At 34.7% G+C, this 12996-nt stretch overlaps 2 protein-coding genes across 5 annotated transcripts in view; both read right to left on the bottom strand.

The window, feature by feature from the left end:
- Positions 1–2587: 2587 nt before the first annotated feature.
- LOC113056626 (interferon-induced, double-stranded RNA-activated protein kinase-like) overlaps positions 2588–12996 on the bottom strand; it is a 31933-nt gene continuing 21524 nt past the window's right edge. For 3 of the 4 annotated variants that reach the window (XM_026223403.1, XM_026223400.1, XM_026223402.1), the window contains 9 exons: positions 12823–12947; positions 12544–12663; positions 12239–12361; positions 12059–12163; positions 11352–11535; positions 11152–11280; positions 10867–10968; positions 10711–10773; positions 9055–10632 (listed from right to left, as the gene is read on the bottom strand). In XM_026223403.1, coding sequence (XP_026079188.1) covers positions 10507–10632; positions 10711–10773; positions 10867–10968; positions 11152–11280; positions 11352–11535; positions 12059–12163; positions 12239–12361; positions 12544–12663; positions 12823–12947 — 1077 coding nt within the window. In that variant the 3' untranslated portion in view covers positions 9055–10506. Of the gene's footprint in view, positions 2625–2749; positions 2905–9054; positions 10633–10710; positions 10774–10866; positions 10969–11151; positions 11281–11351; positions 11536–12058; positions 12164–12238; positions 12362–12543; positions 12664–12822; positions 12948–12996 lie in introns of those variants that run through there. The other variant, XM_026223401.1, reaches the window with a different exon arrangement.
- Positions 6142–7567, bottom strand: pkz (protein kinase containing Z-DNA binding domains). Its single transcript, XM_026223404.1, has 4 exons — positions 6940–7567; positions 6808–6852; positions 6551–6667; positions 6142–6268 (listed from the first exon to the last, which is right to left on the bottom strand). The coding sequence occupies exons 1-4, from the start codon at positions 7401–7403 to the stop codon at positions 6142–6144; spliced, it is 753 nt and encodes a 250-aa protein (XP_026079189.1). The 5' UTR covers positions 7404–7567.

Raw genomic sequence — 12996 nt, 5'->3', positions numbered from 1 at the left:
TCACTTTAAATCAAGAGCAGATGCATTTGATTACATTACATTTGCATTGCATCAGTGTCTCATCAATGGATGCCCTGCAGTGAATGGGTGCCGTCAGAATGAGAGTCCAAACAGCTAATAAAAACATCACAATAATAATCCACAGCACTCCAGTCCATCAGTTAACATCTGGATAAGACAAAAACTGAAACAAAGCAAAAATACAAGTCCATAATCCATAATAAAGCTTCCTGGAAGTAACGGTTTGAAGTTAAAATGTCTTAATGATGGTCTTTAGTCTTCTCCAGATGTGAACTGATAGACTGTAGTGCTGTGGATTATTATTGTGATGTTTTTATCAGCTCTTTGGACTCTCATTCTGACGGCACCCATTCACTGCAGAGCATCCATTGATGAGACACTGATGCAATGCTACATTTCTCCAAACCTGATGAAGAAACAAACTCATCTTGGATGACCTGAGGGTGATTATACAGTATTTGCATTTTTTGGTGAACTATTCCTTTAAGAAGCATGTGCTCTCTACTAAAATAAACAGTGATTTTGTTCTTGCCTATAATACACTCATTCATATCTTTTTCTTTAGACGCACACTGTAACTGCTCATCCATTATAAAAGAGTGTTGTTTTGCATCTGCTTGTGTTTAATGCCTCCATTCATTCAGACGTACAACAGAGTATTTGGGCTTATAGTGACGTGTGCGATCACAGCTGGCAAGTGTTACTCCTACATACATAAACTCAAATCGAAATACTAGTGCTGTCAAAAGATTAATTGTGAATAATCACATCACATCAAAAATAATGATAATATATTTTTATATAACATAAATTATATGAATTAATACATGCAAATATTTTCCAAATATACACAGTACACACACACACACACACACACACACACACACACACACACACACACACATATATATATATATATATATATATATATATATATATATATATATAAATATTTTGGATGCAATTAATCGTTTGACAGCACTAATAAATATTATAAAGTATTTCCAGGCAACCAATTTGAAAAAAATTAATTAAATAAATGGTCTTACAAGAGATATTTCTCATAATTTGCTCACCTTCACGTTCCAAATACAAATTACTTTCTTTCTTTGAAGGAGCACCACAAGACAAATTCTGACAAATGTTCATGTTGCACTTTTCCATGAAAAGACTTGGCTAAATGTGTAAGTGTCTATATTTATCTTTTTTCTTTATCCATGCTTTTTTAATGTTTTATGTCATGTTGGAATTTAATGACAAATTTCAGTGTTGTTAATATACTTATAAAGCATATGGCAACTTAAAACATTTTGTATTCATGCTACAGAAAAACACCTGGTCTCTTGCAGTAATGTTTAACACACAAAACACATGTTCCCCCTTGTACTGTAAATCCAAAACTGCTATTCTAAAACGTTCACATCAATAATAAGATGTTTCAGTTGGCTATTTACTGTATTTTAGCTCTAGTAATGCCTTGACAGCGACACCTAGAGGACTAGACGAGCACTTACACCCTGCCCTGTGTTGAGATGAGAGGGAAACAAATCATTTAAAACACTTGAAGCTTTCGTAGCCAATTATTTAAATGCTTGTGTACAGGATATACGTGCAAATGATTAAGCTTGTGTAAGAGTTTGAGCAAGTACCTCATTATTTTTGTGTAAGGGGATGTAAATAAAGAGCTAAAGTTACTTACATAAGAACACGAAACATTAATCTTGATATTTTCAGTCAGGTTGGGCTGCTTCGGAGTGAAACAAACCATCTGATAAAACAACATCACAGAATTCATCTGACTTATCGTGAATACACACTTAGATTTACTTGCTTTTCCCTCCAAAATGATGTCACTTCCTGGAGGATGATGTCATTAAGAAATAAATCTTTGAATTTATAAACAAACAAACTAGCAATTAATAAATAAATAGTAATACTGAGAACAAAACAGAAAAAAATACAACGATTAGCAATTAAAACAATTTAAAAGATAGTAAAAAAAAACAAAAACAAAAAAAAATCCAGGATTTTTTTTTTTTTTTACATTTTATTAAAAAAAGCCCAATGTTTCGTTTTTCAAGGCAAAATGTAAACATCCTTCCAAATTAAGAATTGAAATACAATTAAAATATAAATCTATGGTTGCTTTTATGTCCGTGTAAAAAAGTAACAGTTTCTTACAGATGTGAGTTTATTTGATCTAATATCAGAACACATGGTGTTGATATTAATGACACATTTTCTTTTTTCTTTTCACTGCACCCAGCATAAACAGTATATTTGACAAGCAGCAATCTTCCCAGCAAGCACGTTTTCACATATCATTATATTGCATTTCGACTGTAAATGCAACTTTGATTATCTTTTAGTTGCAATTACATTTAAGATGTAAATCATATTCACTTTATGCAGCTAACATTGTGACATTAAAAAAAGCCTCATATCATCAATACAATGTATTTTTTATGATGAAAACAGAATGAGACTGAACTTTCGAAACTTTTTAAATATTTAAAATATACTAGAAGAAATCTAGTAGAGATCTGAAAGTTATTTCACATCATTTTTTTTTTTATAAAATCACTCGCCAAAATGTTCCACATTTTATCTTATCACTTTAATCAGAGAGCATTAAATAATTCATTATATCATGAATAAATCAATTAAATCATCATAATGAAAAAGCTGTTGCTTGTCATAAGTACTCTGTGGTAATTCATTATTTTACTGCTAAAACAGTTTCTTTTCATAGAAATCTCAGACAGTTTTCTGGCTTAACAGATTCTGATCCAGAGAGAAAAACTTCTCCATTTTTTCTTTCATGTCTTTTGCATGTGGTCTGTGCTCTGGTGAATTCGACAGCATCTTCATGATGAATTTACTCTGAAAAGGAAGCATGATAAAGTTATAGGCTAAACTTGGTTCAATCAATATTTATCAGAAGGTAAAATCAAGTTCCTAACCTCTGTTGGATAACTGTCACTGAACCCTTCTGGAAACCTTCGATCTCTCAGATCCGGCCACAGCTGCAATGACAGGGAAAAAATCACTTAAAAAACAATGTAGCATTGCATCAGTGTCTCATTAATGGAAGCTCTGCAGTGAATGGGTGCCGTCAGAATGAGAGTCCAAACAGCTGATAAAAACATCACAATATTCAACCGCACTCGAGTGCATCACTTAACATCTGGAGAAGACAAAAGCTGAAACAAATCCAGCATTAAGATCATAACCTATAATAACACTTCCTTCAATTAAAAAGTTGAATTAGGAGAGAAATCTACACAGATCAAGCACTGTTTACAAGCCAAAATAGCTCAAAAATATTTATATTTATTATTTGAGCAGAAAACTTTTTTTTTTTACTAGAGGAAGTGTTTTTATGGATTATAGATTATAGATATTTTGATGTTAAAACGTCTTAATGCTTTTATTTATTGATGCTTAATTTTATCAGCTGTTTGGGCTCTCATTCTGACGGCACCCATTCACTGCAAAAGACATTTTAAATTGTCACTTTATTTATTTATTTATTTTTTTTTGCAAATATGGGTAATAACTGAGCTTATAGTATCACTACTGATGACTGTCGTGAAATTCTACTGACCTTTACTCTTTCACTACCAGTAGATATTTTCCAGATCATCACAAACCATACGAGTCCAAGGGGAAAAATGTCTGTTTTTACATCATAATTCTTCTCATTTTTCTAAGGAAAACAATTATATGAATTTATTTTAGTGCATTTTTTTAAATAATAAAAAAACAGGTAAAATAGAAATGCATTACCTGTTCAGGACTCATGTAAGTTGGTGTTCCTCTGTTTGACCTCTCTATAGGGTCACCATTCTGATCGGTCTGAGCCGCCACCAGCCCAAAGTCTCCGATCTTCACTTTGCCTTCAGCTCCAAACAGTATGTTATCAGGCTAAAAGACATGATAATGGGTAAAATGCTTATTTGTTTAAACACAAGTTAAGTTGCCTCCCAGGAACAAAAGTGAAATACCTTCAAGTCTCTGTGGATGAGATTGTTTGCATGGATGTATTCCACTCCAGTGATAATCTCATAAAATATCTGATGGATTTCCACTATGTTTCTCTGTTTTTCCATCTGATTTCTCTCCTTTATCCAATCAGTCAGTGTTCCTCCCTCGCAGAACTCCATCTGAATAAACAAATATGTCCCGCTGCTGAAATAAGAGAGAGTCACATGGGTTAATATTTAACATTGCAATGCACATATTGTTTTTCAAATCAAACATTTAATATCATCATTTTGTGTTTCTCTAGAAGATGTGTATGATGATTTTCCACTCTTTTATCTGGTCCTTGAACTGAGGTACTGTAAAATTTAAAGTAAAATAAAATCTTTCCATTTCTGAGAGCAAAGAAATTTTGATTGCTCATTACAAGACCCCTTCGAATGGTACAGTTGTTATGTAATTAGTTTCAATTAAACAAGTAAAGTCAGTGATCTGAAGAGTCTAACCTGTCACTTCGGTTGTCTCCTGAGGCTTCAGCAGCAGCGGATGCTGATCTGAGAACAGACACAATTACATTTACATTCATGCAGACACTTTTAACCAAAGAGACAAACTACTTAGAGCTAAAAAACACGATCAGTTGACACACTGTAATACTACATTACCCTAAAAGGAGCTAATACAGGTGCTTCTCAATGAATTTGAATGTCGTGAAAGAGTACATTTTGTGTTAGTAATTCAACTCAAATTGTGAAACTTGTGTATTAAATTAATTTAATGCTCACAGACTGAAGTAGTTTAAGTCTTTGGTTCTTTTCATTGTGATGATTTTGGCTCACATTTAACAAAAACCCACCTATTCACTCTCAACAAATTAGAATACTTCATAAGACCAATAAAAAAAAAAAAAATATTTTTAGTGAATTGCTGGTCTTCTGGAAAGTATGTTAATTTACTTTACATGTACTCAATACGGTAGGGTCTGCTTTTTCTTAAATTACTGCCTCAATTCGGCGTGGCGTGGAGGTGATCAGTTTGTGGCTCTGCTGAGGTGGTCTGGAAGCAGGTTTCTTTGACACTGGCCTTCAGCTCATCAGCATTGTTTGGTCTCTTGTTCCTCATCTTCCTCTTGACAATACCTCACAGATTCTCTGTTGGGTTCAGGTCTGGGGAGTTTGCTGGTCAGTCAAGCACACCAACACCATGGCATTTAACCAACTTTGGTGCTTTTGGCAGTGTGGACAGGTGCCAAATCCTGCTGGAAAATTAAATTAGCATCTTCAAAAAGCTTGTCAGAAGAAGGAAGCATGAAGTGCTCCAATATTTCTTGGTAAACAGATGCAGTGACTTTGGTTTTTAATAAACACAATGGACCAACACCAGCAGATGACATTGACCCCAAATCATCACAGACTGTGGAAACTTAACACTGGACTTCAAGCAACTTGGGATATGAGCTTCTCCACCCTTTCTCCAGACTCTACGACCTTGGTTTCCAAATGAAATACAAAACTTGCTCTCATCTTTTTCTTCCACTCAACTTTCTGTTGACATGCTTTGATACAGCACTCTGTGAAAAGCCAGTTTACTGGCAATGAATGTTTGTGAAGTACACTCCTTGTGAAGGATTGTCAATGATTGTCAGAGACCATTTTGAAGGCTCAGGAATCCTTTGCAGATGTTTTGAGTTTTGGGTTGAGCTGATTGGTATGTCACCACATTCTAAATTGTTGAGATCGTGGATTGGTGGGTTTTTGTTAAATGTGAGCCAAAATCATCACAATCAAAAGTACCAAAGACTTAAACTACTTCAGTCTGTGTGTATTGAATTTATTTAATACCCTGATTTACTGAAATAAATGATTTTTTCCGTGACATTCTGATGTATTGAGAAACACCTGTATAGGAGCAAAAAAAAAAAAACGTGTCATAAGAGGAATGCTAGACATACTCTGTTATACTCAGACTTTCCATTCCTGATGTCACATCATCTTCATCATCAACTTCATCTTCATCATTCTCTTCACAGCCGTCTCTGTCAAAGGTCACTACATCTGATGAAGTGCTGAACATAAAAAACACAAACTTCACTATTGAGAAGCACTGAATGTTTTATCAAAAGTGCAGGAGACTTGCTTACTTGGACACTTGTTTTTTTTCTTGGTTTGACGTCCAGTCTTCAGAATCTGTCCAGCATGTGATGTAACGCACTATGTTTGGGTGCTCTAGTCGGGCCAATGTCATCACCTCAGAATCAGCTCTCCTGTTTTCAAAATCAATAAATGAATAAAATAATAAAAAATGATGAATGGACAAAAAGTACATATTTCAATGTAAGATTTTTTTTTAAAATTAAAATAAATGAATAATGAATGAATGAATATTTGAATGACTGACTAAAACAAATAAAAACAATGAATAAAATGAATGAATGAATAACATTATATATATATATATTTTTTTTTTTTTTTTTTTTTTTGCCTCATAATCATGACAAATGTTCTTTTTAAAATTAGATATGTTCTTTTGACTCGTATAAACTTACCTGGTAAAGTTGACCCTCTTTACAGCGTAGATCTTGCGATCATATATATGTTTTACTTTATAAACACAGCCAAAGCCTCCTTCACCAAGTTCTGCAATCACTTTAAAATTCTGCAATCTATAGATGACACATACATGTTAATAGACAATTAAATCACTATGCTTTTTCTGAATATATATATATTCTGATCCAGAGAGAAAAACTTCTTCATTGTTTCTGAATTAACAAGATATTTCTGTCAGGTCCAGTATGCTTACCCTGAAATTGAGTCTAATCCATGATCACTGGGACAGGAACTGGAACTGATCAATAACAAATCATTTTTAGTTATTCTCCAACACTGGCACCAAATTAAAAACACAGAATAGTCAGTAGCTTATAACACAAACCTCTCTTGGCTGAAACTATCATCGCTCCACTCCTCATTCAGAGACCACAACTTGCTTTTGCTACACCTCTTAACTTTTCCCTTCTCCTCCATACTGTACAGCTGTTTGTTAATGGTTTGTCTTGACTGTCCCAGGTCTGTGGCGATCTGATGGGCTTTTAAACCTCCTGACCTCATCAGCAGATCCTCAACATCTTTCTCTTCACTCGTGTCTCTTGTCGTCCGAGATTTTTGCTCTGGTTTGACTGTCTGTTTGATCTCAGTCTTATTCTCCAAAAGGTCCCAAACAGGAGGCTGTTTGTCAGTTTTGAACACCTGTTTTGATCTCTCTAGGTTGTACAGATGTTTGTTCACAGTGCGTTTATCTGTTCCGATTTCTTTAGCAATTACCAAAGCGGTGCTTTTGCCATTTCGCCTCAAGAAGTCACAGATCTTTCTCTCCATTTCACTATCGACGACAGGCATTTTGCTTCAGTCAGAAAGGTTTGTAATACAGTTCAGATGCTGTCAGAGAGTTGTCTTCTACCTTCTATGCTCGGTCTAGACCCAAGGTTTTATAGATCCGCGTCGGTATTTAAATCAGTCTCCTTTAGCTTTCAGTTTCGATTCAATCTCTCTTTCCTCGGCGCTAACACGCCCATTCCAGCTCTAGGTTTCGAAACGTCACTATAAACTTTTATTACGCAAGTTAACCAATATAGTACACAACATACCAATATAGTGGCACAGTAACATATAGAATACATCTATATTTATATACATCTATACATTTTCCCGGTGGACCAACAGAATGTAATGAATCACTATGTAATGAATTCCGCAACTGTAGTTCCCCCTGATCGTCACCAGAGGACGCCATCAGCGGAATATTGACTTTCTTCTCTGAACTCCATTTCCCATGATTCCACACCTGACTCTGATTAGAGCACACCCGATGCGCATTCATGGCACTATTTAAGTCGCCGTTTCAAACGCTCTCATTGAAATCTTGTTGTTTCCCTGGCTGACATCTCTGATTGTTTACGTTTTCACTATTGTATTTCTGTGTTATGGCCCTAGACTGTTTCTATCATTTTGAATTAATTGATGTCTGCCTTTTTAGACCCTCTGCTTTGTTTTTGGATTGTTGTTACTCCTTTTATTGTGCTCATATACTCACAGAGCACACATAGGCTACTGTCTGAAATACTGTTATAATGTTTGTAGGCTATTATAAATAGTATACATCACCTACGCAACGCATATACAACCGCATTAGCATACAGGTGACCATGCAGAGCATCAAAAGTTTTGATTCCATCTATAGCTACAGATTATGATTATAAAGAAAGTTATCGTTTTTTATATTTTATTGTATTTTTTTGAAGCGCACCTATTCAAGACCAGATGGCAAAAAGCACATCATGTTTGTATTCTTTATTTTATAAAAGCACAATGTTTTGTTGATATTCTGAGTGAACTAAAATTAAAGTAGACCCTTTACAGTTACGAATGATTAATGACTCTTACCTTATGAGCAAAATGATGGCGTATCCATGGAAAACATGCAAGTGATTGCGCTGTTAATTGTAAGTCTCTGAATTATCTCCAAAATCTCCTATTCCGTAATTGGTTTATCTAATTCTGAACTCATATTCTGTTAATTGTGGTAACTGCATACTATCCAAAAAAACATTTTATTTCCTGATCATCTGTAAATGTATATGTATTTTTATGCAGGGACTCACCAAACTTTTTAGCAATCTCTTCAGGTTTTGCGAGGAGAGTAGATGAATTCTTAGATGTTAGCTATGATACTACAAGTGATTCTCAATACATTAGAATGTTGTGGAAAAGTTCATTCATTTCAGTAAATTTATAACGCAGAACTTTTGCTATGGTTAGACCTGTCATTTACACTACTCTAATAAATCTAATAGAATAAATCTGAAATTGTTAGAACAACCCTTAATGCCAGGAATATCTGATCCAGCCCTGGATGCCTGATCCTGATATCTAATTCTCAAAAGCTGTTAAAAGGTGGTCTTGTCTGTTACCCAAAACTGTATTAACAGTGTTCTATCAGTCAAGAAATTGACTGAGCAAAGCCAGTGAAGAGCAGAAGCAGGAGACTAAGTGATGATTGTAAAAAGGAGCAGAGTTTATTGAATAATCTTAGCTGCACGTCTCAATGCTTAGACTTCGTCTGATAAACACTAGTCAAACAAGTAGCTTTACATCAAACTGCTTCACAACAACATTCCATAAACCCATGAGATTCCTTAAACATTCCCACTTACCTCTTATTCATAAAGACAAACAGCCATTTAAAAGTACAGAGTCATAAGATTAAACAACAATGAAAACAGTAATATAAAAAACAATATAAATAGAGCTGCAAGCAGTAATTATGGAGCCAAGCACTACAAAAGCAAGCTTCAGACCAACTGCGGGAATGAGTCATTGAGTCAAAACCATTTTACTATTATTTCAGTCAAAATGGCTGATAAATCATAAATAGAACCACTAGTAATATTAATTATTGGCTTATCACTTTTGACCAATAGGTGGCGATGAATATATTCAGAAGACATAAATAAAAATGGTCATTTATTTTTATCTCCTGACCACTAGGTGGCACTGTGCTGAAACACTGCAGGTAGCCTCAGGTCATGCTTGTTATAACACACACTGAGTTTGGTCTAAATGCGATAAACCGCGATAAACCGCTGCGAATATATAGCCTCATAACCGTTTCTGTATGCTTTTTTGGTGAAAATCATGCAAACCGTCTAGGACGAGTTCGAAAAAGTAGGTTTTACAAACAATTAAAAATAGCTAAAAAAACTATGCCTTACATTTTTTTTTAATTTTTGGGTCCATTCGACTTGGCATGAGCCAAGGAATCAGAGGAAAACAGAAAATTCCTTCTGTGTCTTACATTTAAAAGTTATTAGCATATACATGAGTGAAACTTTGAACAAGTGGTGGCGCTAGAGAGTTTGAGTTAGAGACTCCAAATTTGCTATGGTGACTTTTTTCACTGTCCTCTATCAGTGTGCCAAATATCACAACATTCCCGCAAGCTGTTCTATGCCATAGACACAATGGAGGAACATACGGAAGGATACTAATGCTAACGGATACAATAGGTGCTTTTGCACCTTCGTGATTACATAATTAATCAGTTTATAAATAAATGAAATTAGTATTTAAATTATTCAAAATTATTATATGATTAAATTATTAAAATGATTATGAACAAATTAATATAAGAGAAAGAATGTAAAACAAAACAAATGTATGGTTGCTCTCTTGAAGCAAAACACCTGCAGGCTGCATTGAGGATCCTTAGATCCTTCAGAAGTTATTCTCATACTTTGTTTAGAAAAATCACTCCCCGAAGTTTACAAATCATGAGTTTATATTATCACCTTAATCAGAGATCATTAAATAGTTTATCATTAAATCATGAACAAATCCATGAAATCATCGAAACGTTGTAACCTGTCAGTTGTGCTCTGTGTGTAAATTCATTATTTTGAAAGGACATAATTAACTGCTGAGACAGTTTCAATACACAAAAATCTCAGACAGTTTTCTGGCTTAACAGATTCGGATCCAGAGAGAAAAACTTCTTCAGTGTTTCTTTCATGTCTTTTGCATGTGGTCTGTGCTCTGGTGAATTCGACAGCATCTTCACGATGAATTTACTCTGAAAACAACAACATAAAGTTATAGGCTAAACTCAGTCCAATCAATATTTATCTGAAGGTCAAATCAAGTTCCTGACCTCATTTGGATAACTCTGGCTGAAACCTTTTGGAAACCTTCGATTTTTCAGGTCTTCCCACAGCTGCAGTGGCAAGACAGAGTGAATGTATTAAACATACATTTTTTTTTTGTAAATATCTGTATAGACTTATGACTATCATCAAATTCTACTGACCTTTGCTCTTTCCGTACCAGTAGATATTTTCCAGAGCATCTCAAACCAAATGAGTCCAAGGGGAAAAATGTCTGTTTTTTCATCATAAGTCCTCTTATTTTCCTGAAGTAAACAGTGTTATTTATATATTTTCTCATTTATTAATCCATTCAATGTTTTCCAAATACAATACACAAAATTCATTTTTAAAAATATAACTGTAAAATCTAAAATTGTAAATGTGGTTCTAGGGTTATTTATGAGCTATAAAGGACCCTAAGCTGTCAAGCAATAGAAATGCATTACCTGTTCAGGACTCATGTAAGTTGGTGTTCCACTGTTTGACCTCTCTATAGGGTCACCATTCTGATCGGTCACCAGCCCAAAGTCTCCGATCTTCACTTTGCCTTCAGCTCCAAACAGTATGTTATCAGGCTAAAGGGAGAGAACACATGGGTAAATATCCCGAAAAAGGCAAAACCAGTAAATAAAATTAAATACAGCACCTTCAAGTCTCTGTGGATGAGATTCTTTGCATGGATGAATTCCACTCCAGTGATAATTTCATAAAATATTTTATGGATTTCCATCATGGTTCTCTGTTTTTTCAGATCATTCCTCGCCTGTATCCAATCAGTCAGTGTTCCTCCCTCGCAGAACTCCATCTGAATAAACAAATATGTCCCGCTGCTGAAATAAGCGCGAAAGAAAGAACAGGCATCACCCATGGACGAATATTTAACATTGTGAGGTATTGTCTTAAAAGATACACATTTTCATTTTTTTACAAGTTGTACCAAATCATTCATAATTTATTTTTAAATAGTGATATTCCACTGTTTTAAAATAAATCTCAACTTGTTTCTAATATTGTTATTCTTTAAAGGGTAATGCAGGGCAGAGGTTTGGTTTTTCAACAGATGGCCTTTTTTGGACAGATTTGAAAGTTACAGTAAAATGAAATCAGTTATTTTAAAAGATCAAGGAAAATGCAGATAATGTGTCATTAATTTAAATCAACAGATAAACAGTCTAAACTGTTATTTCTGTTGCATCCTGAGGGCTCAGCAGCAGCAGATGAAGATCTAAGAACAGACCCAGTTACATTCATGCATTTAGCAGATACTTTTATCCAAAAAAGGGAATCATGCTCCCAACCAGTTTACCCTATAAAGACTAATCAAGTATCTCATAAGAAGACTGCTGAACATACTCTGTCACACCCAGACTTTCCACTCCTGATGTGTCACTGTCACCACCATCATCATCATCATCATCATCCTCATAGGTCTCTACATCTGATGAAGAACCTGGTGTACTGAACATAAAATGCATAAACGAGACTGTTGAGAAGCACTGAATGTTTTATCAAAAGTGCAGGAGACTTGCTTACTTGGACTCTTGGTTTCTTTCTTGGTTTGACGTCCAGTCTTCAGAACTTGGCCAGCATGTGATGTAACGCACTATGTTTGGATGCTCTAGTCGAGCCAATGCCTTCACCTCAGATTCAGCTTTCCTGTTTTCAAAATCAATAAATGAATAAAAAAAAAAGAATGTAAAGTAATGAATTAATAAATAAAGAAATGCAAGAAATAAATAAGGAATGAATGAACAAATAAATAAAATAATGAATAAATGAAATCAATACAAACAGTGAATGAGTACAATGAATGAATTAATAACGAAATAATGACTTACCCGGTTAAGATGACCCTCTTTACAGCATAGATCTTGTCATCATATATATGTTTTACTTTATAAACGCAGCCATAGGCTCCACGACCAAGTTTTGCGATCACATCAAAACTATCAGACAATCTATAGAAGATAAAAATATCAAAAAGCAATATACAGCAGAAAATCATTATGCATTATCCTATAACAAAACATTCATTTAAACCATTTCTCGGTTACATCTGAATTATTTAAACAAGATATTTCTGGTGCACACAAACCGGTCAGGTTCAGTATGCTCACCCTGAAACGAAGTCACTGGGATCAGCTTTCAGCACGGCTGAAGATCGGTCCAGCTCTCTGATCAGCTCGGAGGCGTCTGGTCTCTCTTCAGGACGGGGACTCAGCATTCGATCTATAAGCTTGTGCTGTTTCAACAGACGTGAAAAATGAGACAGCATGTAACAGTTGTCTTCG

The sequence above is a fragment of the Carassius auratus genome, chromosome 38 (assembly GCF_003368295.1).
Source record: "Carassius auratus strain Wakin chromosome 38, ASM336829v1, whole genome shotgun sequence".
NCBI classification, from domain to species: Eukaryota; Metazoa; Chordata; class Actinopteri; order Cypriniformes; family Cyprinidae; genus Carassius; species Carassius auratus.
The sequence above is the reverse complement of the archived record's forward strand: the minus strand, read 5'-3'. Positions and strand labels throughout refer to the sequence as shown.

Excerpts from the sequence above, each read along its gene's own strand:
- pkz (XM_026223404.1), bottom strand. The coding sequence starts at position 7,403 with ATGCCTGTCGTCGATAGTGAAATGGAGAGAAAGATCTGTGACTTCTTG. Across the intron at positions 6,853-6,939 it reads GATAGTTTCAGCCAAGAGAG|TTCCAGTTCCTGTCCCAGTG; the intron begins GTTTGTGTTATA and ends GTTATTGATCAG. Across the intron at positions 6,269-6,550 it reads AAGAGGGTCAACTTTACCAG|GAGAGCTGATTCTGAGGTGA; the intron begins GTAAGTTTATAC and ends TTTTGAAAACAG.